The sequence below is a fragment of the Vidua macroura genome, chromosome 5 (genome assembly GCF_024509145.1).
Source record: "Vidua macroura isolate BioBank_ID:100142 chromosome 5, ASM2450914v1, whole genome shotgun sequence".
Lineage (NCBI taxonomy): Eukaryota > Metazoa > Chordata > Aves > Passeriformes > Viduidae > Vidua > Vidua macroura.
In genome coordinates, this window is record NC_071575.1 from 22,257,537 (window position 1) to 22,283,006 (window position 25,470).

General features: G+C 41.4%; 1 protein-coding gene across 2 annotated transcripts in view; it reads left to right on the forward strand.

The window, feature by feature from the left end:
• Positions 1 to 14,127, forward strand: part of LARGE1 (LARGE xylosyl- and glucuronyltransferase 1) — a 269,021-nt gene extending 254,894 nt beyond the window's left edge. For both annotated transcript variants that reach the window (XM_053977660.1, XM_053977661.1), the window contains 3 exons: positions 1,361 to 1,507; positions 6,636 to 6,831; positions 10,980 to 14,127. In XM_053977660.1, the coding sequence (XP_053833635.1) occupies positions 1,361 to 1,507; positions 6,636 to 6,831; positions 10,980 to 11,177 (541 nt within the window). In that variant the 3' untranslated portion in view covers positions 11,178 to 14,127. The remainder of the gene's footprint in view (positions 1 to 1,360; positions 1,508 to 6,635; positions 6,832 to 10,979) is intronic.
• The last annotated feature ends 11,343 nt before the right edge of the window (positions 14,128 to 25,470 follow it).

A 25,470-nucleotide genomic window follows, 5' to 3' on the forward strand; every position in this document is an offset into this window, starting at 1 on the left:
CATAAATGGAAGCTGCTATTTCCTTGCAGAGCCCAAAGGATGAGCATCACTACAAATGTTACCTGCTCCTTCCTAGAACTGCATCCTCAAAGCTGTACTGCTCAAGGCTGATAGATTGCACAGAGACCAGAAAGACTTAGATTTTGGAACGGAAACTATATTAGTATCCCCTGCTCTCAGAAGTGTGAAAGGGAAGAAATATTTAAAAGCATCATAAAGACTGTATACTGGCACTGCTCAACAACTTTGGAAGGTCACAAATGCTGACTGAAGGAGTCGTCTATTGAAATGCAGATATCTTGGCCTCTAGTGATGGTGAGGGAGAAGCTACAAGAAGAAAGTACAAAACCATTTATTATAAGATGCTGTTAAAATCCTTCAGTTGTGAAAAGTTAACTGGAATGTGTCAGGGGCTCTTTAAACAATGCAAACTTTGCAGTAAGGAGCTGAGAGCAGATTGCTTAATATAGAACAGGCCTATAGGGTGGTATGAATTCCCTAAAATTCAGATTTTATGAAGTAGTTGTGCTCATCTTCTTTTTCTGTGACAGCAGTATAAATGAATTCTAGGTATTCTTGGCTTAGAAAAATTGTTTGTTTGGTTCTTCTGTTATTAGGACAGTGATCCCAATTCCTTCATCTTAAAAGGCTGTAGAGAGTTTGCTGCTTGTCAGCATTCTCCTTGATTGCTTGTTGCAGTAACATAAAAGTCAGGACAGTGAATCCTGTTAAGGGGAACTGACTTTGACAGGGAGAGAGAGGCATATTTCTGGTATGAAATATGGAGATAATGAAATAAAATTTGAGACAGAGTTATTTCTAATGACAGGTATAGTAAAATTCAGTTGGGGGATGGAAAAGTAACTTCTTTTTCTTTGAGCTTTAGTGTGTTAGGAAAGAATAGGCTGAACACCTCTGGCAGGCAGGATGAGAGATCTAAGCTGCTTTTCTGCTGCAACAGTCATCCCAAGGCCTTGCCTGGAAAAGAGCCCTGTGTGAAATTCATATGTGCACACACACTCACGCACCAAAACAGTCTCTGCACTGCGCAACTTGCAGCAAAAGAAGGAAAAAGAGAGGCATCCGAGTCCATTCAAGTGTAGAGCACTTCTGTGCTGCCAACAGTTTGATCAGCATTGATCAGTCAAACACACAAGCTCATTTGGAATTCTGTTACTCTTCCTGCTCCTGCAGCAGACCAAAAGGAGAAGAAAATTGAACCACCTGTAGGAAAAGATATGGGCCATAGTTACATTTATAATATCTTAACTGACAGTTTTTTGCACTTTATTTTGAAAAGCTCAGTGATTTGCTCAGTTGAAAATTTTCCTGCTTTTATTTGTTGTTTCTCTTTTACCAGGAAGTCTGTCATCCAGCTAGACCTAGCTAACACCAAGAAAGCTCTGATTGTACCTGCCTTTGAGACGCTACGCTACCGCCTCTCCTTCCCCAAGTCAAAAGCAGAGCTGTTATCTATGTTGGACATGGGAACCCTCTTTACATTCAGGTAATGGACAGTACTCTTGAACCTGTGGTCATTATCTCTGGTTTTTATGTTCTTCTGAATATTTGGTTCTTCTCTTTCACTGTCAACTGCATTAAGAAACTTATTGGAATTTTTTTCTCCTTTTTGTAGAGAGGCAGTGAACAGAATCATGTGGTTATATTCTGTCTGTAAGCTCAGCATTTTATCTCGCATTACAGTCCTCTACTAAAGGACTTCAGTTGTTAAATCGAATTTGTTTTATTTTCATCATTTTTTATTGCATTACAAAATCAAGCCATGACCATTACACTCAAGTGCATGTAATTTACTTTTTGGCTGCCAAATACTATCTGGGTAGCTGTGTTTTCTCATGTGACCAAAAGTAATGTATCTCTGCCCATTGGTTCTCTTCCTTACTGGAAAAACAAACACAGGCTTGTGTTTGTCTTGTGCTCTTTTAAAGTGTGAAACAGCTGCTTAAATACCTAGAGTTCCTCCATGCAGAGGTAAGAGAGTACTCTGACTAGAGGCTAAGAAGCAAAGAACACCTAAATTTGGAGCTTCTCTCTGAAGCAGACTTCTTTTGAGGCTGTGAACAAGTCACTTCTATTACCTGCCAGACTCTTCAGTTTTAAAATGCAACTACCAGGGGTTAACCATCTCTTGGGTGTGTGTGGTAAGGTCTGATTAGCAGACATTTGTAAAGCATCTCAGCCATGGGAAGGGTACAATATGGCCTTATGATGTTGCACAGAGAGGGGGCTTAGGAGACTTGCATCCCCTTCTCAGCTCCACTGCTCCCCTGCTGAGAGGTGCTACACGAATCACTTTGCTTTCTTACATCTCTCTTCCCCATCTCTGAAATACAGGTAACAATGTTCACCTCTCCTTTTTGCAGTATTTTGAGATCTAGAGATAAAAGCTATGAAAAAGCTAAGCATTATCCATGGCTGGAGGAGCTCCATATCATACCTCTCTCATCTTCTCTTACTTTAGAGCTTTCCTCACACTTTTCCCATTCCCTGTATTACACACCTCTCTCATTGCAGCAGCCACCCTTCCTTCATGTGGTCGCATGCACATATCATAGCAGATAGCCTGTGTGAGTCTGGAAAATATAATTCTGATCAGTATCAGAATTCTACCAGTGACTGCCTTGAAACAGAAACTTGGGGTGACTGAAAGAGGCATGCCTCTGGAAAATTACTTAAGGATACTGATAGAGCAAGTACTTTTCCCTCTGCCATCATTCTTTAGCATACAAAAGACATAAAAATTAACAAGAGATCTGATAAAAAATAGTTGACTCTCCTGTAGTTGTGAGAAAAAGTCTTTCCAGTGGAAAATAACATCCTCAGGATTTTCAGATGTTGCATTCTACCAGCAGTCAGCTGCACAGTGGTGGCCTTCCACTACAGATTTCATCTTCAAGCTATACAGCATGTTGGTGTGTTATGTACACAGCTGGATTTGCAAATCCTTTCTTGAGTCTTACTCAGGCAAAAATGTCTTTAACATCAGTGGGAGTTTTTCCAAAGCAAGGTTAAGTAAGAATTGAAGGACATGCAGTCTGTAGCTGGTGTACATATTAATGTAGGATACATTTTACAAATGCTTCTTCAGTTTGTTTTGGCTCATTTCATTGCTCAAATCTATCCACAGCCACAAAGCATCTGCACTCTGGGCTGAGAATTTCCACCTCCACCTTCAAGGTGCTTTAATAATGCTGCAATTTGATGCTGAGCAGGTGGGAGTGAGCTGGGGAGGACTGCCGTGACAGTGATTGCTGAGAGTGCCTGCAGCATCCCAGTCCCTCACACCACACGGCAGATTACAATCTTTCCCTCAGTGAAATTGTTTTTGTCACCTCTTTTTGAAATGGTGACCTTTTCTACCTCTGGGCAGCTAAGAAGTACACAATGGCTCTCAATTACATCCCTCAGTCACCAGCAGAAGAAAGGAGAAGACAAGTGAGCATCTGTGGCTGGCAAGGTGTGCTGTGTGCTGCGTGAAACCCTCCGCCACAGCGGGGGCTCTGTGCCAGCTCGCTGGCTCCCTTGGCAGCTGCTGCCTGGGAGTGTGCTCCCAAGGATGTGCCTGCTCAGGCCTGGGTAAGAGCTGATGGGAACAAATGTGCTCCCCACACACATCCAGGCACAGGGGAAGCCACAGCTGGCAGGAGACACATCATTGTAGTGAGAAAGCATAAAAAGCAACAACTGATTAGCTAATTAACTGATTGCATCCACAATCCAGCAAGATGTTGAAGCATCTGAGAACAGAAGTGGGAAAGTTCTGTTTTCATTCATCTTTCTCATTGAAACAGGAAGCTTAGAGGAGGCAAGGGAGGAAGACCACTCTGAGAAGAATAACTACTTCATTTTGCTAACTTTAGCAAAGTTTACTATAGTTCTGAAATTTTATTTTAAATAAAAGCAATCAGGAACACAAGTAAAATGAAGCATTGGATCCAAAGTAGAGGAGGAGGGGATGTGGTGTGTTCCAGTTGTTTTCCATGAACCGTGGGAAAGAAACTCATAGTGATTTTAGGGAGATCGAATTACTTGGTTTGGATTTGTCAAAATTGCGAGCATAGTGAAAAGTATGTTGTTCCCAATTTTCATAAAGTTCTCGAGGGGTTCAGTCAGATTGAGTGTGGCCTTAAAATTCAATGTGTGTTTAAATCTTGAGTGAGAAGGGCCTGAGCAGAAAATTGCATTTATTCATTTGTCCTCTGAGATGGAATACCAGTATAGACAGTGAACCTCTTCTCACAACTGCATCACCGATAGTAAAGTGTGTTGGAAACAACTCATCATTTAATGGGAGCTTCCTCTCTGTGGACCTCCATGGAATGGTGTCTGCTTGTCTTTCTTTGCAGTACAGTTCATGTAATCAGCCATTGATCAAGACCTAGTTCCAGCAGATTTTCTGTGTATGACCCATATATATTGTATGTACAGACATCCCTCAGTCACCAGCAGACTGGTGTATGTAATCCAATAATGCTCTCACAATACTTTTAATGTTCGCACAATTAGACTGTTTTCAGTCTAATTACTCCTCCATCACTACTGTGTGTACACCTCATTTGAGCATCCTATATTAATTTACCTCTTTGTCAGGACCTTAGCTGTCCTTTGCCTTTCTCTTTCCTTCTACTCACATCAATCACTCTGAAGAGGCAAGTAAATAACTTCTGTTGTTAACAACCAAATCTACTCCTTCCTTTCTGCTTTTTTTTGTCTCTGCCATCCCAGTTCCATATTTTCCCTTACTTGCCTCTTCCCAATTATTTATTTTGCCCTGCTGTTTTGCTCTCTTGACTCACAGAGGTTATACTTGAGCTGCTATAGGTGCTTAAACTCATACCTCCAAAAAGGGTGGAAAGAAATTGAATTATTTTTATGGTTATCTTGTTACCCCCCGTTTAAATCAGTGGAAGAGTATTACTAGAGTAACAGCAGCATTTGGCTGCTTCTCTGCAGGAATCTCTCAATTAACTAAAGTTTGTATGGGGCTTTGAAGATACAAATCACTTCATAAGTGTTTAGCAGTCATTATTATTATTATCATAATTAATTTCAAAATGCCAGAGGTAGGATTTTAGAAGATACAGCACCCTCCACAATCTTATATAATTTTAAACCCCACATTATGACTGTTGTGTTGTTTTTTTTTTTTTTCCAGCATAGATAGCTGCACATTAGTGACTGGCTAGGTTAGCCACTCATCTCCAAAAGAGGCCAAGAAAAGGGATAAGTTTTTTGGCAATGATTCCAAAGGGCATTAAGGGTTATAAGCATCTTTGTGAATCTGGCACTGCTTTCTAATAATCTCTGGAGAATTATTTCACTGTCAGTTTTTTTAATACAGAAGGGGTTTGTTTTTCCTGGTTCCTAGGCGAGATATCTGAAAGTGGTGAAACCTGTTTACAGTTTAGAAATGCAGCATACAAAGGACCATACATTACTTGTGAGCCCAATGCCATAGTAATAATTCAGTCTTCTGCACTGCCCTAAACAGAGAGTCAGCAAAGCAGAACACCTCTGATTCTCCTGTTACAATCCATACAAATATGTCCAAATGAAAACTCCCAGGCTGTGATTTTATATTCCTGTTTTTAGCAATGGCTTACAATGTTATGAGAATTTCTGGGGTTTAAACATTACGTCATGCTGTAATTTTGCAATATTTAGTGCTCAAATCCCTTCACTTTTAGCATATGAGTCATCCCTGTGAATTCAATGTACCTTTCTTTACAAATTGGCAGGATATTTGCTTTGTCCCTTCTGCTGCCTATCTATCTCAGTGTTGTAATACAGATACCTGCTATGCTTTTGTTTCATTAATTAATCTATGAAGCTGAAGAAAAAGCTTGTCTCATTGATTTTTGGAAAGTGTTAGAATAAGTGGGTGAGAGAGTCATTGACCCTGGCACTAATGGGGTGCATTCAAGCTGTGCTAGGAAGAGACATGCTGTGACCTAAACAAGATTAGCAAAATACAAAAGGATCTTTTTCTGTAAATCAAATTGATTACCTTACTGAAGATCACAGGAGTACTCCCCACAATGTAGAACTTAGAGCAGAACGCCTTTATGTAATATTTTACTTATTAATGTAATTATGCAGCTTGTTTCCTACTATAGTAATAACTGTAATGAATAAAATGGAACATCTATCCATAGCTGCAGGTGTCTCTCATGCAAATTATAAAATTGCCTATAAAACAGATTGTGAATGTCACCATGGTGGGGAAATATCTAATTTTAGGGACTTTATCTGAGCTGCAGATTTCCACACCAATTTTAGAGCACCGACCGAAGCAGCTGCTTGGTTGCTAGGAATAAGACACAGCACTTATAGTGCAGATGAACTGACAGGGTACTGTGTAATGGTTTCTCACATTAGTATGAGGTACTGTTTTCACACTATCCTTCACCAGCTAGATGTGTTTAAGCTCTGGGAGGCATGCTGGAAATAGTCCTAGAAATTGCCTCTGATGCATCCTGAAAATGATGATGTGAACTGTAAGCTAATGTCCTTATTTTTGAGCATTTCATCTAACAGGTAGTATTTTGTTGCCTCGCCAAGATGCTTTCTATCTAATTGCCTCCCCACGTCCCTGCCGTTTATGTCTGTTTCAGGTACCACGTCTGGACGAAAGGGCACGCGCCAACAAATTTTGCCAAGTGGCGAACGGCCACCACCCCCTACCGCGTGGAGTGGGAAGCAGACTTTGAGCCATACGTCGTCGTGAGGAAGGACTGCCCGGAGTATGACAGGCGCTTTGTGGGGTTTGGCTGGAACAAGGTAGCTCACATCATGGAACTGGATGCACAGGTGAGGGGATGACACACGAGTGTTTCACACGGGGCTTTGCAGCAGGGTGTTGTTACAACCAAATCTGTGTCCTGTAGGAAGGTGTCACGCTTTGTAACACCAAAGTGTTCATCTGGCCTTACTGAGCTCCTTAATGAGTGCTTCTTGAGTTGGGAACACTCCGTTTAATGCTTGTCAAGAATTAAATGAAGAGCTGAGTCTGAGTTCATTTATTTGTCAGTTCTAAGAAATTAATTATTTTGCAGAGGCACAACCCCTGTAGTGCTGTCCTCCTAACCGAAGCATTGCAGCAGTTGTTGCCAATCCCACCACTTATTAAGGAACATATAGACCTAGCTGGATTTTTTTCCATTAAATTGAGGTTTATGAGTCCCAAATACTAATTTACAATTCAAAAATTAGTCTTCAGTTGAATTCGAGGCAAGCATCTTTAATTTTTGGCTGGGATTTACAGCCCATTTCTGCAAAGCCAAAGTCTTTGCATTTCCAATGTGGTCCTGTCTCTAAAGGATCCAGATACTTGAGCCTTGGGCTACCTGCTTCTTGGATCTGTGACTTGGGATGGAGCTGCTGGGCAGAATTTATAATAATAAGGATGCAGAGAAAGCTCAGGAGTCCCATACTGGCACCAAAACTCTCAGAGTTGCCAAGGTCCCTGCTGCCAACCTAAATCTTAGAGGCTGGCAGTGACTATGGCTCCATGGGAGCCCAGTGCTGCTGCTCACTGAAATGGCAGGATTTGCATCACCCTGCTGTTCTTGGATGAGGAGCTACCCACTGTGCTCATCAGCAAGGTCTGGGTCATGGCATTTCTTTTTAGTCTGGGTTTGTTGTAGTTCTTTCCAGTTTGGTTTCAATCCCAGTGTTTGAACTAGCAGCACTTCATGCTAACCAAAAAAATAGGTTTTGGTGATCTTTATCCTCCTGTGATAGCTTCTGCTATCAATCTGTAATAGAACAGATCTTCGGTGCTCAAGTCTTACTAGTTTATGTGAAGCAGAGCAGCTCAAGGCTTGGAGCAAGTTAGTGGGAGATTGTGTCTCTGGAGTGTGGGCTACAGTGTATTTGTGTGCAGGCATGTGTGGGAAGGATATTTTCGACTTCTGCTTGCAAAACCACATGGTCACCTTGGGCTGGCAGCCACTTGCCCCGTGTTTGCCAAGGGCGTTCCTGACAAATTTGTACCTACTTACATGACAAAAAATTATTACAGACTAGAAAAAACATTGTCCCTTATATTAATAATACTTTGCTATAGCACTGTAATTTTCCAGTGCATTTTCCAAGCACTAATTAATTAACCATCAGTTGTGGAGAGTGCCAGAGTAATGGTTTGTTATTTGTTAATACGGGTAACAAGGCTTATGTTCCCAGTGGCAGCTCTTATGTAGGATTCAGGATTTAACTCTTGTGTTCAGAGGTGTCTGCCCAGCACAGAGATTCACACACGGGAAATGGAACCAGTTTTCAAAATTGATCATAGCACAACTATTTTAAATGACCATTGGGTTGGAATTAACTCTAGGAAATAGTTTTTCTCTTCCAGCCTTGAGTACAGTATCACATTCAAAAGAAGTTTCATTTTCCTCTGTAGCAATATGGGTATTGGCAGGTTCTTCCACAAATGAGCCTAGAGGAGACATGGGATGGCACAGCTACTTCCCGTGAGGCATTCCTCTGCTTTGGGGTGTGCACAGATCAGGTTGCTGCCAGCTGCTTGGCTAGCTTCATTACCAGCAGGCAGAGCAGTTTCTCAGTTATTTCACTGCTCCTCACGACTGCAGTGTCTGTTAAGAGGTCTGTTCCAGATCCCTTTCCAAGTGCCTGTGCCACTGCCATCCCACAGAGCAAGACATGGCATGGAGATAATCGTCACTGTTATTCTGGGAGTATGAAGTGTCCGCTGAGCTGGATGCCGTACAAATGCAGAGATAATGCCAGTCTCCAGCTAAAGAATTTGTAATCTAGGAGACAGGGACAGAGGTTCCTGCACGTGCATTGCCTTCTCAACAGAGGCTTCCGTGTAGTAGGGCGAGGTCATTAGGAAACTTTTCCCTACCTTTCCAATGACTGTGCTACTAGACTGCGAGTGTCCCATTTTCCAGGACCCTAGCCCAGCATACTTCAAAGGGGATTATTAGCAGTAGACTCAGTTTTTTGAAAGGCTTTATGTGTCTGAAGGCCATTCAGAGGGATGGGAACGCTGCTGTGCTGAGCAGTTAGCACTGCAGAGTGTAGACAGTCCCTCACCTGCAGTATTACAGTCTTGAGATGCAAACAGAGAACAAAGAAAAGGTCGTATGAGGGAAGTGCATCTTCCTCTGCTTCTCCAGCCTGTATTTTTAAGGTCCCATAGAGTGGTTTTCTGTAGTTTGTAGTTTATCAGCTCTCCTCACTCCATGGTGGCAGATTGGTTTCACATTTGGTTCTCCATTAGTCCTAAGCATCTTCCACCTGAATAAATTCTGCCTATGAGCATCAGATTATTTTGCTCTTGCTATACATTCTTCACCCCAAACAGAAACTCAGAGGACCCCATTCCTGTACATGACAACATTGTAAATTGACACAAAGATTTACCACTTTAGCACTGTCTGTCAGGGAACAGGCATTCTCATTGGAAGAAGGAGCTGCATCTGCACTTAGCTGTCCAGCACATACAGGTGAAACACTCAGGTTTATCAGCACAAGTGTGTTTTTTCCCATAAATCTCTTTCCCTACTAAAATGTTTTGGAGTACTCTGCCTTTCTGCTGCAGATATTCTTTGTCTCTGCACAGACTCCTAAATCTACAAGTGACTGGGCATTACAAACCAGGAGACCTCTGTGACTGTTCCTTCCCTGGCCAGTTTCTTTTGTGGAAAGGGTTAATGAGTCAATCCAGCAACAGCTGTAGATAGAACTGTGTGAGAAAGTAGGAAATTTGCCTGTGGAGGCTTCAAAGTTTCTTTGTAATTTGCATCCAATTCAACTCAGACTTCTTGAAATTCCATACAAAAAAAGTGGTTAGGGTACTTCATTTGGCTACAGAAGAATGAGGTTCACATCCCTTCACATCCCTTACCCAGTTTCTTGCAGAAGATATGCTTGTTGCATATCCTACACTAGTGAACTTTCAGCTTGTCTAAGAATCAGGTTTTTTCGAGCTTTGCTCTAATCCTCATATATTTACCTGTAAAAATTGAAAGAATCTAACAGGAATAATGGAGAATTAAATCAACCGTCATTTTTTTAACAACAAAAATTGTCAAAGAACTTGGTCAGATATAAAGAGAATAAGTGAAGTTTTACAGGAGAAGGAGAGTTATCCCAGTATCTCAAACTTTGTGAGGGAGAACTTAATTTGAGTAAAAATGTCTCAAAGCATATGGAATTAGCAGGTTCATTTTCACACATTGCCTATAAATGATACCGTATTCTCCCCTTATTTCAGGTTTATAAATAGTTTTGGACAGTTTTGTCTCTGTAAGTATCTTAGCACATAGGCAAAGCAACATATGTCATGCAGTTTTGCCTTTGTAAATGTAGCTTATTCCAGCATCCCAAGCAAAACAAATTTAGGGGCAAAGCTGTGTTTTTTCATGGACACTTGAGACTTGTGCTGTGTAGTCACAGCAGTGTTGTTGCAATCACGCTGCTGAAAAATCTGTGTGGCAGACATGGCTTCAGGTGTGCCTTGTGTACTATTTCCCCATTATTTGACTTATATGGAGTAAAATATTTTATAATAGTTGGGGTTTTTTTACCATGAGGGTGGTAAAACACTGGGGGAGATTATCCAGAGGGGAGATGGATGCCCCATCCCTGGAAACATTCAATGTCAGGTTGGATGGGGCTCTGGCAGCCTGATCTAGTTGAAGATATCCCTGCTCATTGCAGGAAGGTTGGTCTAGATTGTCTTTAAAGGTGCCTTCCAACCCACAAAATTCTGGTTTTACAAAAAGAGAAAGTAGATCTTTCAAAAAAACCAAGAAAAAGCTACTTGAAAAAAAAAAAAAGGCAGCTTGTTTGAGATCCCTGATGGGTTTGTTGTTCCCGAGACACAAACTGCACCGTTACACGCTGGAGCACGTTTGGCTGTGGAGGTGCAGGGGAGGTCCCTTGCAGGAGGCTGGGATCCCCCTCACAGCTGTGTCTTTGTCCCACAGGAGTACGAGTTCACGGTGCTGCCCAACGCCTACATGATCCACATGCCGCACGCGCCCAGCTTCGACATCACCAAGTTCCGCTCCAACAAGCAATACCGCATCTGTCTCAAGACACTCAAGGAGGAGTTCCAGCAGGACATGTCGCGCCACTACGGCTTCGCGGCCCTCAAATATCTCACGGCAGAGAACAACAGTTAGCACCATGGAGCCCGTGCCTGGCCAGCAGGGACACCAAGGCAAGAGCCACTCAGCGTTTGGGGCCTGGTCTTTGAACTCCAAACTGAGAAATACTTTCTGTTTTTATATCATACTTGGCAGTTCTAACAGTAGAAATTTGAAGTGACATGTCTTCGGACTATGCTCGTTCATCCCTTCCCCGACTGCCCCAGGTCTGTCAGCTTTAGCATTCGTGATGTGTCTGCAAGTGGGGCCAGCCGGGCACCCTCCAAGCCACCAAAGGTGGGGGACTGGGCAGGGGCTGGGATTGCACTCCGCTCTCTTGACTGCAGAGCACAGACAGACCTTCAGAATATAGGATTTCATGTTGCTATTTAATAATTTGACATGCTTTTTATCTGTAAAGGAAGATCTTCGGGTCGCTGTCCTGTGAAATTCAAATCTGCACTACTCTAAAAGGGAACTTTCACCTGTGAACTTTCACAGGGGCCCTGTTAACATGGATGACCTTGTTAATGCAGGATGAGCCAAAGGTCTGAATTCAGCCTTGAAAACACAAGGGACACTTATACAATACTGCACTCCTGAGAAGGTGTGTTACTGGTTCAGTTGTATACATGATATTGATTGGTCTTTTTTTCTCAAATTAATTGTTTTATCAGGAAAATCCCCTATATTCCACCCTGCCTTTGCCCCAGTCCTAAATGCTGCTCCTTTCCTTGCCAAGGAAATATCTCCCTTGTGTTTCTTTGCCATCTTCAGTTTTGGTGGTCCAGTAAAGAAGATCAGTAGGTCTGCCAGAAAGTGAGCAAAACTTGTCTGTTTAAAGTCTGTTTTCATCAGAGCAACTTGTTCACATGTGTCTCATAAGATAAAGGGCCTGGCTCTAACCCTTTATCTTTTTTAGGCAAGAATTGGATTTTACCTATAAGGCCATTGTACCAAGGGAATACTGATTTGTAGGTTCATTTCAGTGCTGCCCATCCATGAAGGCACTGGGGCCTTAGGTTTTAAGTGGACTTCTTTGCTGAACAGTGAACTAGTAAAAAGGCAACTAGTAGCCTTGGTGCTCTCCTGCTGCCTGCTGCAAGGTCTCAGAACTACTTCGTTAAAGGAGTTTATAATTAAAAGGAGCAGAACTGTTAGGAATAAACTCCCCATTGGACGGGGAGAAAAGAATGTGTTGGGAATCTGAGTGAGTGTTTGCTTGAACGTGGACTGGTCAAATTCACAACATCGGTACACACAGGAATTTCCTGGAGAGCGAACAGGAACCTAACAAGCAAAATGCAGAGAACAAGACACTGGACTTTTTGCCATTTTCTTTATCTTCAGTATTAATGTTGTGTTTACATGGGAGGAAGAGATGAGGTGCACTACCCCTTTCAGGGCTATTTGTAATTTCTGTTGCAGTGTTAATAGAGGAAGCAGAAACAACTCAGTGAGAAATGTGTCTGTCTCCCTACCCCAGACCCTAGACAACCACATGTACCAATACCACTGCCTGAGCTGGGAAATGGATCCATATTGCATTCTGCTCACGTTTTTCCATTTTGTTTTTCAGCCACTGGACCTTCTATTTTCCTCCCCACTTCATCCCTCTAGAGCTTCGTTTTATTTCTAACCTGACATTTTATGAGAGATTTCTGTTATGGTGGAAACCACACAGTTAAACCAGACATTTAAACTACAAATATCAGTTCATCATTCTGTGTATATATAAGAAAAGCCAAAAAAGGCAATGTCTTTGACAAGAAATAAAAAGGGGCGGGAGGCTGTGTGTAGTTTTCACTTTTTCCCCTGGGAGTGTTGGCTGCATAAGAATATATCACGACATAATTTTCCAAAAAGCTTTTTTTTTCTGTTCTTAATGGCTTTATGTAAAGATTTACATAAAAAGCTGGAGAGAGCTGGGAAGAAATGATATTAGCGCTCAGTTCTGGCTAAGATATGTTCTTTTAAAAACATCAAAGTCTTAACTCCCCAAGTCCTGTATTAACCATTAAAGGCACAGGTCACTGTGCTGATTGAGAATGAGAAGAACTCTGCAGCACAGAGGCTGTTGATTAGCCAGTGTGCAGAAGGATCCCTAAAGCTGATCTAAGAGAGGCTAACACTCATTGTACCTACATGAAATCTCCAGTCAGAGCTTCAGTGTGGCCACCATTATGTTCCATACGTATTAAAAATTTTCAATTCCAGATGTACATTTCTCCTTGGCTTAACAATGTTGCCTAAGGATAGACTGGATTGCCCTACAGCAGCATAACCTGTACATTATTTGGCTGTACCATTTTCAGCATTCTTCTCATTATTCTCTTCTCAGTGGTGAAGGATGGGGAATCAGGGAGGTAATGATTTACTACTTGCCTGTAGAGTGAGTCTTGGGACCTCCCGGGTAGACTTAGGTGTGCTGGCTGGTGTAACCAGCTCAGAAATTGGTAGTAGGTACAAAGAGTCCCTTTTTTTGTCCTTATAGACACTGTACTGATTTGTATCTGTCATGTCATATTTGTCTCTGTGCTTCATAATTTGAGAGGTGTGGGTCTTGGGGGTTTTTAGCACATTTCAAACAATTTACCTAATGGCAAGTTAGGATTGCATATCTGTCTGTAACTGCCAGGGCTCCTACAACACCATGAAAAAAATCTACCACTGACAACAAAAAAAATTCCCAACTCAGTTATAACACTGGCTGTCTTCCAGTCCTCTGCTGTAGTAAGTATTTGCTAGGACCTTTGTTACTTAATTCTCAGTTTTCTCCTGAAATCTTCCAGAAGTAGCAGATAAACCTGGTGACTTAATGCCTTTGATTTATTGATTTGTTCCACCAACTTCTCTCTTGAGTTTTCAATCTATGACCTCTCCTTATCTCTGATATTTGGAAAGTGTGAGTCTCTCGTTTAGATACCACTCCAGCACCCTCTCAGTGAAGACTGATGCAAATAAATCATTTAGATTCTTGGCACTGTCCTTATTGTCTTTAATTGTTTCTTCTACTTGTTTGGGGTGGCCTGCCCGTTATCTCCACTTTCTGCTTTTGGTGTACTGAACAAATGTTCATTTTCAGTTTTAACTTCCTAGTGTTTGCTCTTCAGATTCCCTCTTAGCTTCCTCAAACTCCACCTTCCTTTTAGCTTTACACAGTTTTATTTCCATTCTCTGAAGGTTCCCTATTTGGCTTGAATAACTTCTAAAATTTTCCATTTAGTCATATCAACATTTCCCTGTCTTTGTCTTCAATTCATCCAAGGGGTACCATACTCCATGGCTATCAGCCCTTTCTATTTTAATCTGAGGATTTCAGGTTTTCTAGTCCTTTTCTTTAGAGCCATTGATCCTTTAAAAAGAAAAAGATGTTTTTGTTTTTAAATTTACCTTGAATATCACCCTACTAGGTTTTGAGGATATTTTCCTCTTTCACCTTCCTAAATGCTCACCTTTTCCTAATTAGGGGATCAGAAATAAAGTATTACAGAAATGGGGCTCTTATCTTGACATATTTTGTTCTGTGTCTCCCTTTCCCCTCTCCACTACAAAACATTGACCTTTAGAAGTCATTGCAAACTTTTCAAGTCCCAAAGCCAGAACAGTGTATTTTCCAGCACCTTTTGACATCTCACCACTTTCAGACATAATTATTATTCCAAATAATAACCTGCTGCCTGGCACCTAGTCCTCCTATTTTTGTTCTCATGCTTCTGCTCTGCAAGTCCAAGTTTTGGGTGAAACACTTATTTGATACCTTATCATACCTTTCTGATATGTTTCCATGCTTTTTCTCTGTTGTCACAGTAGATAATACCTACATATAGAGATATGCACACACACACATAAATATATACACACACCTTCAAAAGTTTGGCTGTAGTTTCCATCCTATCACTTTCTATCTAAGGATCATCTACCATTTGCCTGCATAGAAAATGTCTCTGTTTATCTGAGATAGTTCTTAGTATCTATCAGGTTTTTTCCCAAGTCCTAGTTGTAGTAATTCCTTCCAGCCTTGCTAGTTTCCTGTGTAAACAATCTGGTCCCACTTCATAATTTGCTATTTTTTTTCCTAATTGTAATCATTATCTTGGATGCCATGGCATAAAGGAATTAGCAGCTGTAGCTGCAGTTCCATCACCTTGGTTAGACTGAATATGCCATATGCTCCCATTACTCCTAAAGTACTGATTTTTTTAACCTGGTTGGCTTCATGTGGTTTGTTGGTAAATCATAAGCTGCATTTTCCTTTTAATGCAACAAGCAGAGGCACTTTGTAGTGTTATTTGCAGTAGCTGTTGCAGCAGAGCAAGCCCTGTGTTAGAGGGAAAAGCACAAAAACCTCGTCAGAACCATAGCTGCTGTTTCTCTCCACAGGGGAATATAAGGCCCTAGCACAGCTGAACAGTTTTATAAATGCCCTGCACAAAGCACATTGCACATCATTTTCTGGTAGGTATAATCATACATCGTCCAATTAAAAATGAAAAATACATTTTTAATGTTCTCATTTTTATGTGCAGTTCTACCCAGAAGATAATGCATTTCCTTCTCTGTCTTGCCAGTTTCCCCCATTACTCCAGCCTGCCTAATAGCCCCATCTGTTTTTGGCTAAGAAAGATTAATGGCCAGAAGCACTGGGAGTCCTGGCAAATCAGCAGAGATATTACTCTTAGGCATTGCTCAGGACATTCCTTCCTGCTCTGCCAGATACTGTATGGGTGTTCCTCAGGTTTCAGGGCAGCAGCAGCAGCAGCAGAACACAGCAAGCTCAGCAAGTGGGGTGAGTGTCATTATTTATGAACGTCAACCAGGTCTAACACTTTCAGTGGTGGGAGTGCTAGGAAGAGAATGTATCATTGTTAGCTCAAAACGTATTTCAATATTAGGGGAAAAAAAAGCAGCTAAGTTTCTGCAACTCCACTAGGTGAAACTGGAACAAATAAGTCACTAGTAGAAAATGCCAGCCAATAATCAGGTATTTCCAGTGCAATATTGAAAATGCAGAGGCTTTGATAGCTCAATGAAGTAATTTTTACAGTAGTAATTAATAATGTATATTTAGATGGTGTGTTTACATCCGAACACTTAGGTGTATTGGGAATTACTTGAAGATTGTATATTGTTTCACAATATAAAACTGCTCAGAAAAGCTGCTGGCTGTGCACAGCAAATTATGGCTCAGGAAATGCTTACAGACCTGGATTTAGAAAAACCTTGCTTTTGTAAGAGTTTGGTTTTATGAGTAGTACACATTCCCAAAACAGAACATAAAATCCATGAGAATTTCAAAAGGAGCTGTGTATGCATCAGTTGACTGGAACTTTTTCCTCTTACCCTTACTTGGGATTTGGAGTTTGTTTACAGAGTAGAATTATGATGTTGAGTTGAAAAAAAAATAATCTGGGAATTAGAAAGCCAGCCAAATATTTATTCATGTGTTCAGTCATATGAACATATTTGTTCAGACATGTTAGTGGATAGTCCAATGGAAGTGTTAGGTCACTGAAAGTGTCAGGATGCAAGCAATCTGAAGCCCAGGCTTAGAGTTTAATCTGTTCAGTCATTGTGTGTAGCCTCTCCTCATATGGTAAGAGCAGCTTCCCTGCTCCCAGCAAATTACTATTTCTCTAGGGTTAAAATGTCTTAAATCTCTGCAGCATGAATTTGTGGAGGTCACTGCACAGGTAGCAAAGGCTGCATTTGAGAGCTCCATGGTCCATTGCCACAAGACACAAAATTTTATTCTAAAAGAAATGATTCTGACCTGAGGGTAATCTCTGACCAGGGATTTAGACACCCTACATGTTCAAGAAGAGGTCCCCGAACACATTAGGCCAGGTAATTCAAGCCAAGCTTAGCCTATTTCTGAGTATTACGGCAACATAACTGTGAGTCAATGGACGTGTGAATTTTCAGCATTAACCATTACATCACAAGGCTTGTGATAAGGCTGTAAATTCAATCACATGGAAATTAGAGGATCTGAAATTTCAGGCTGGTGGTGGAGTTGGTGATTTGCTCATAAAGTTTCTTTCTGTCCCCTCACACATATATAGTAGAACGTAGTCTGTACGCAATTCTTCGTTCAGGTTTTTTTTTGAGGGAGTTCTCTTTCTTTCCATAATATTTGGGTGAATGAAGCAGCTGGGTGTATGATACTTCTTTTTACTTCTTTCGTTCTTCTTTCATAATATGGTAGCAGTCTTAATTTTGAGCAAAGACAGATTTTTTTTTTCCCAAAGGATAGGTATAAACTGATTTAGGAAAATCAATTATCCCCCATGCTCTCAGGCTTTTAGAGCAGAACATCTGCAGTTCTGTTCTACAGGCTTTTCTCATATGGAGGGGATCCTATGAAGCTGATGGAAATGACATATTCAGAGGCCTTGTAGCACTCACCCCCAGCCTACAAATGCTAACAGCTGAACTTGCAAGAGTGATGAATCCCAGCTCTGTCCAAGCATGTTGGCTCCATCAACTGGGACCACTCTAAGGAGTATCAGCAGTCTGTCAGGTAAGGAAAGAAAAATGGAGTAAATAATTGCAGATGGGGTTATGATGGGTTTGTTTTAAGTAGCCAGATTTCCAGAGGAATGGGGAAGACATAAGCATTTTGAAGTCTCTCGGAAGATCTGTTCATAGGATGTGTGGGCTGGACTAACCCCATTCTGGATTGGTGGCATTTCTTAACAACACTGGCCAATGTGGCCCACCTGCAGTAAATGCTATGGATTGTAAAATTCTTGAAAGCACAGAAATTAAACCATTCTCAGCAGCTCAAAGATGGTTAATTTGTTCCAATTCTTTGGATTCCCACACTAATCCTTTGGTGCCCTTAAGAAAAATAAAAAAAAAAGAAAAAAGATAATAGCAGCTTGATAACAGTAGGAGTCTTGACTATCCAGCCTTTCTTAAATTGTCAGCACTGAGGTCAATGTCTGGGGCAAAGCTAAAGTTAGTGAGGTTCATAGAATTTCTTCTTTGATCTGCCTGTGGAACTCTTGTTCCAGCAGTACTCTCCAGTGATGCTATAAGGGAAAGAAGAGCTGTCCAATGCGAATTGATCCATGAACTCTTCATCCAGTCACACCTAACCACCAGCAGCAGGAAAGAAGGGGCACCACCGCCAGTGACTGTGTTTAGATGGCAGTAGTGAGTTCAGTATGAAATCTCTTACTCTGATGATAGACTTCGCTGAGCTTTTCTGCATTTTAGCTGTACACTTGCTGTGAGTGACAGAGGCCCCTTGGGGTGAGGAAAAGATGGGACTCAGCAGTTTGCTGGTCCAGAATGAGAACAAGAAATGTGTGTATTTTCCCTTGACACCTTGTTCAGTGTTTACTAATTATATTAGCACCAATTAATCCAGCTGACCTGAGACTCAGTGTTCAGAATAGGCAGTAAGCTTCTGCTGTGTTGATAAGAGAATAAACAGATAAGCAAAATTATGTTTTCTGTCCATAACATCAATGAATATTTCCATATGGGTTCAAATGGCTCACAGAGAGTTTACATCTTGTATTTTTCACTGTTAAGGCTTCTTCAAAGAACAGCAAAGGCAATTAAAAAAAAAAAAAGTTACTGAGTGCTGTAAGGACCCACAAGGATTAACATTCACAGAGAGTCATCAATATAAAATATCCACCAAGTTAACCTTACAGCTTCTGTCATAAATGCAGAGACTACAGGCACTATCATCATCTTTCTGTTTACACTTCATAGAGCAAAAAAAGGTATGTACTAGAAACCAACTCTGAATCAGATCACCCAAGACACAAATATTTTCTAAATTTTAGTGCTTTCATTTCCATTTTCATAAGTGAAATTAAAAGTTTGCAAAATATTTTTATTCATGTTGTTCAATTTAGATATTTATATTCACAGTTGAACATGAGCCAGCAGTGCCCTGGCAGCCAGGAGGGCCAGCCCTGTCCTGGGGGGCATCAGGCACAGCATCACCAGCCGGGCAAGGGAGGGGATTGTCCTGCTCTGCTCTGCACCAGGGCAGCCTCACCTCAAGTGCTGGGGGCAGTTTTGGGTGCCACAATATAATAAAGATCTAAAGCTCTCAGAGACATCCAGAAAGATGCTGAAGGGTTTAGAGGGGAAGCCATAGGAGGTGTGTCTGAGATAATTTGGCTTTTTCAGCCTGGAGAAGAAGGAACTTGGGGGGAGACCTCACTGCAATTAAAACTTCCTCACGAGGGGAAGAGGAGCAGACACTGATCTCTTCTCTCTGTGACCAGAGACAGAACCTTAGGGAATGGCCTGAAGTTGTGTCAGGGGAGGTTTAGGTTGGATATCAGGAAAAGTTCTTCACCTAGAGAGTGGTTGGGACTGGAACAGGCTCTCCAGGGAAATGGTCACAGCACCAAGCCCGACAAAGATCAAAAAGCAGTTGGACAATATTCTCAGGCACATGGCATGACTTTTGGGGATGGTGCTCTACAGGGCCAGGTGTTGGACTTGGTGATCCTTGTGGGTCCTTTCCAACTCAGGACATTCTGTGATTTGATTCTATTTATTTTAATATGTTGCAGCTTTCTTCTGCATCTGTCAGACCTGAAAACATTACAGCATTGTCTGTGGAGAAGAACAGAACTGAGGGCTTGTTGAGTTGTCCTCCATGTTAGTGCAGGGAAAGTCTTTCCTGTAGCCTGAGCCTACTCTACAACACCTGGGGGACTTTTTTATTAGTTTGTGCTATCACAGGTTTTATTTCTACCTTAGCAATGTCTCTTCCAGTAAGTATGAAAGTCTATTGGCTAATACCAGACCACTGCATGAGTTCATTACTGGAGCAATGTTTCTCACATGGCACCTGAGCCTCCACACAAATTTATTCTGCAGGGGTTTTTCTTCAATTTTAATCTTCAATCTACACCTGATAAAAAATTCATCATTTTGAAGCTGTAAAAACAGGTTCACTATGTTTTGGTTTATTTTTAACATACTCATTTTGTTCAAAGTTTTCTGTCTACTACATCCATAGACCTTCCAGGAAAATATTGTTTTGAGAGGAAGAGTAATTGTAAATAGTCCTGCAGGGCTCGGATCAGCAGCACTATGAGGGTTAGTAATCTACTCAAGCCAGGAATTTTAGCACAGGTTTCCAATATTTATGAATTTCCCACTGTTTCTGTAGGGTTCAATTTCAGGATCCTTTTTCAGCCAGCCCATTCTTGGGATTTACACTTTTTCTCCATGTTCCCATCTGCTGCAGTCCTAAATCCATGTTTATATCCACCTTAGGTTGGTGTTGACAGGCATTTTAAAGACAATATAGACAAATTCCACAGTGCTGAGATCTGATTATAACTGTTACATATAGAAAAGACACCTCTCCATTGCTGGATCCCTTAAACTATCAAGAACATGATAAATTAAAAAAAAAAAGAAAAAAAAAAATCAAGCAGGGAGACGAGAATACTTAGGCCTCTAATGCCATTAATGCAAAATCAAAACTTAATCCATATCTCCTCCCTAGGGTACCAAAACCTGATGAAAGGTAGCACCAAAGTGATCTGAATACCAAATGAATCTCACAATGCCAGAATCCTTAGTTCTTAGGTGCCCAGCTAGAACCATTCAGGCTCTGATTCAGCCCATACAACTTGACAGCTATTTTGAGACCCATGGTGTGGTAATTTGTCATAGAGTCATGGAGTCATTTAGGTTGGAAGGCACATCTATAATCAAGTCCAACCATAAACCTAACACTGCCAAGTCTACCACTAAGCCATGTCCCTAACTGCCACATCTACTCCTCTTTTAAATACCTCCAGGGATGGTGACACTTCCTGGGCAGCCTTTTCTGGTGATTGACATCCCTTTCAGTCCCCTTTGTTTCCTTTGAGAGTCAATGGAGTGAGCAGGACTTCAGAAGAGGGCATTTCAGTTCACTTCAGCACCACATCACCCCTTGCGCTGTGAGTAGCAGGAAAGGTTACAGTGCTGGTGGTGAGCATCAGTTTTAGAGTTGCCACCTACTCATTTAAGATCGCAGGTGTCAAAATCCCCTGGAAGCTAAGCAGTAAGTGCTACAAGGCCTTATACTCAATATTGAGTATGATACTGACAAACTTGAGAACAACAATCCATGTGACAGAAAAGGTGTGGGTGGATCAGCCACAGGAGAGGGGTGATTTGTGGACTCCAGAGACTGTGCTGCATGTGGTAACAGACAGCTTGTGCTAACAGCCAGGAAAGCACTCGTTTTCAGCCCAGAACTGTGGGCTTCATAATGGTGGGTAAAATATTGCCCCTGGAATTGGTGGTTAGGTTGTGCCAGGTTTGTGGCAGTGTGACAGCCAGCACATTTCCAACAGTGTAGGTAAGAAACTTGTGAGAAAGGGGTAAAATACCCCAACAATGGCTTTTCATGTGTGTTTCTTCTTAAGACTCAAACCTCATTCTTTTCTCTCATGGCCAAGGTGATTCTACATTTTCCAGAGGAAAACTGGAGTGCCATGACCTTTAGGATGAGCTATGCATGAAAAAAGGCACTGTTTTTGTGGCACTGAAGATTCTGACTCTCCAACTCAGCACCTTGACTTTCCCAATATATTACCTGTTCTTCTGCTTCAACTCTTCTATTTCTCTCCCCAGCCTGGGGAAAGATTTTTAAATAATGTTTCAGGAAAGAGAAAAGAAAAATGTGTTTTCTTTCCTTATGCTGCCCCATTTCCCAAGCACCTCCCCCTCCAGACTGAGGCAATTTGCATTTAACACAAACCACTTAATTTACACATATACTTCAGTCCGTGTGTAAGTTTTCTAGGTGACAATTTTATTGGGGAAAATGCTGTTTAGATTGTGTGTGCAAAGTAAATGGCTTGTAAATATTAAAAAAAAAAAGGTTAATTTTCAATTGTGCAATAAAATTGTGAAATAATCCTCTCAATTCCTTTCCAGCGTCTGACTTGACATGTGCTGATTTTAAGAGCATACCATTGTTTCTTCAGATGGGAACAAAAAAAAGAGGTCATGAGCTGTTTTGCTTTCAACTTTAAGCTTTTTATTACTTTTTAATTTTTGCATTGTCATTCCCTTGAAGTTGGTTTATTCCTCCAACCCTGGTTCAATCAGACACATTAATACGAGGCTGTTCCCACTGAAGACAGGTGAGTCATCCTCTGCTCGGAGTTAATCATGTCTATCTGCTTTACTTGACCTTGACCTTCTTCCTGCTGTTGTCTCCCTGTAACCAAAGCCAAAACTTTGGCAGATGGGGGCAGTTTATTCGGTTCCTGTGTAAGTATGACAACAAGCAGATGGATACTCTGCGATGGATGACAGCTCACCACCAGCATGGCAGCAAATCTAACAGGTTAGTATTGTAAAGGCTTTATGTGCCTTTTATGTGGCAGCATGGATTTTACATTATATAGGAGTCCTTCTCTTGATAATGGAAAAAAAAAAAACTAACCAAAAACCAGAAGCCTTCACTTTTCTGTTACTTAACCCTTGCTGATGGGTTTTTCAGGTGCTCAGAGCTGCAACTGTCCCTCCCCTAATGTAACTTACAGCTGGTGTATCCTTAAGCACTAATAAGCAGAACCATGGGGCTCTTTCCCTTCCTGCTTCCTTTCTACTTGGTGGCCTACAGCATCTCTGCAGACATTCATTATCAAGAAAAGAAATTGGGGCAAGAATGGGAAGAAAGGTCAGCTGCATAATTCTTTCTGGTTTGTTTTGGTCTTCTTTTAAACCAGAATTCAAAGTAGATTCAACTATAAAAGTGTGTTTGCTGAGGATGACAACACAGAATTTACATTCATAAGGACAACATAAAAAATTGGATGTCCCTGCATGTAGGACATGGAGCCTCTCTCAAAGATTGGATAAAATATGAAGAAAAATCACTGTAAGTGGGAAAGCTAGCTGATTTTTTTGTGTGTCTTTGGACAATTGCAGAATGAAATAGGGGTTTTTTTTTGTAGTACCTGAATGGCTGCGAGTCCAACAGGAGTTAGAAAAAGAGGGCTTTGGATTCATTATCAGAAACATAAATACTTGTAAAAAACATATATACATATAATTGGGTGGGAAAAGAATTGACAGAAAAGGAAGATGAAGAACTGGAAATGTACAAATGGAAGTTTTATAAGCTCAACTCCACAGTCATTGCAGAGAAAAAGAAAACCTGCAGGTGTAACTCCCTTAAATTCCCTGACTTTGCAGCAAGGCAAAGCTGGCTTGCACTGGGAAATGAATGATTGAGCAGGTGCAGGAAGTGAATGGCATTAACTGTGTAAATAGCAGCCGCTTTTCAATAATCAGGCTCCCAGAAGGGATCCTCTGCCTATGCCATTTCCATATTACCCACAACCCTTCCAATCCATCCACCTCTGACAAATCAGAAATAAAGAACAGTGCTTCCTTTAGGATTTATGTTGGTTATTAATACTCCAGGACAGGTGCAGTAGGGCAGATTACAGTGTGTTCAGCCTGGGCTCAAAAGTTATGTTTCATCAGAAGGAAGTTGAGTTCCCAAGATTGAAGTAGTGATGCGGCATTCTGTGCCAACTCTCCTCCAGGCTCTCTCTCTTTGTCGGTATGATTTCTGGTGGTCTTTGTGTAACTACATTCATCTTGAAGCTCTTTTAAAAGAGGAGTTAGCTGGTGACTGGGAGGGACAGACAGATGGGGATGTGTGTGTGCTTGCTGCCTCGGGGTATGTTAGCTGCTCAAGAGCCAGGTGTGAGGCTGGAGATGTTGATGAGAATTCTGCCACACACTTAGCCATTCAAGTGGCGTGAAAGAGGGCTATATATCTCCCTAATTTGCCACTTGAGTTTCCATCTCAGGTTTCTACAGACCAAATCTGATTGCAGTTCCTTCATTTGCCTGCCACACAGCAGCACAGTCTGTGATTTCCCTCCTTTCTCCCCCTGCCCAAGTTATACCTGAAGAATAACATGCATGATTGTAGTATGAGTCACATGCTCTACCTTGACCTGCATGGTAAGGTACCCAGAGCCTGTATGGAAAACGAAAATCAAAACCTCATTCACATGCCAAAGTGTGGATTTCATAACCCAAATGTTGGGATGTCCTAAAAACGTGAGCCTCGGCAATTTTGTGTTGCAGCATAAATAAAAGCATAGCTTATTCACAGCAAAGCTATAAAGGGGGTGTCAGTTGTACAAACCCAAGTACTGCCTGTGGTGAAACCACAGGTATCAGCTGGTCACTGAATAGGCTTTGTATACCAAGAGAAAAATAACTTTTTGCTGACATTCACCCCCCAGTCTGGCTCCAGAGCTGGCAATTTCAGGTGGTAAATGGCAACAACCCCTCAGAGTTCTTGTTCCAAGCTTTTGCTGATACAGCTCCTTCAGTTATGCTAGTTTCTGATTTTGAAGGTTAATTTTGCAATTATAACTGCTGTACACATTTTCCTAAACAAAAGCCACTGTTTTGAAGTGGCCACCAGAGAGAAGATTGAACAACTCTAATGGGTTCAATTCATCCTCTGCTTCAGGGCATAACAACATTTCTTAGAAGCAATTGTTCCTCTTTCCTGAACTGCATAGGCAAGTGTGAGAATCCATATACAGTTGCCTTTCCTTTATCATGCCCTTGGATTTGTCTTGCACTGGAGAACTCCCATGTATTTCTTGCTGAGAAGAGCTCTCTGTGTTGTTTTCAGGGAGCAGCCCACCTGTTATGACCTTGTTAGTCTCATCACTGCTCCTAGAGAGACTCAAATCCTTGTCCTTTCTTCACCTAATTACTCTTTCTCATTCTGGGGGGAGCACATGTGCATACCCACACATCCGCTCATTTCCTTCTCAGCTTGGGCAGTGTTTGCAAGAAGTGGGAAACCTTTACTTAGCTTTGTGATGAAGAAATTGGGACACCTGTACTACCGCTATGTTTTACTGATGTGCTGGTTTGTAGTAATGTGGGGGATGTTTGTCAAGTCAGGTTCTTTCATCAGGATTGCCTGGACAAACCATAAGGGAATCTTAAAGGAACAAAGCAACATCGAGACACTCACAGGCAAACCACTGGTTCAGACTGTGTAGATGTGTGTCTGTCAGTCCTCAAAGGATCAGCTAAAGGGAACATAGATGAGATGCTCCTCTAACACAAATCAGTCAGCTCAGTTCCAAAATAAGTCATAATAGTGTATAAGCATCACACTCAGAGGGCTGCCACAGTGCTCCATCACACAGCAGAGACAGCTTTCAAGGACCAGAAATGTCACTTTGTACCGACAGCATTTATTTATTCATCTATTAATTTTTTTTAAACCTAACACTGCCTATTTGCAAGCCTTAAGTGACATTGTTCCTTGGAGCTCATTTCTTCT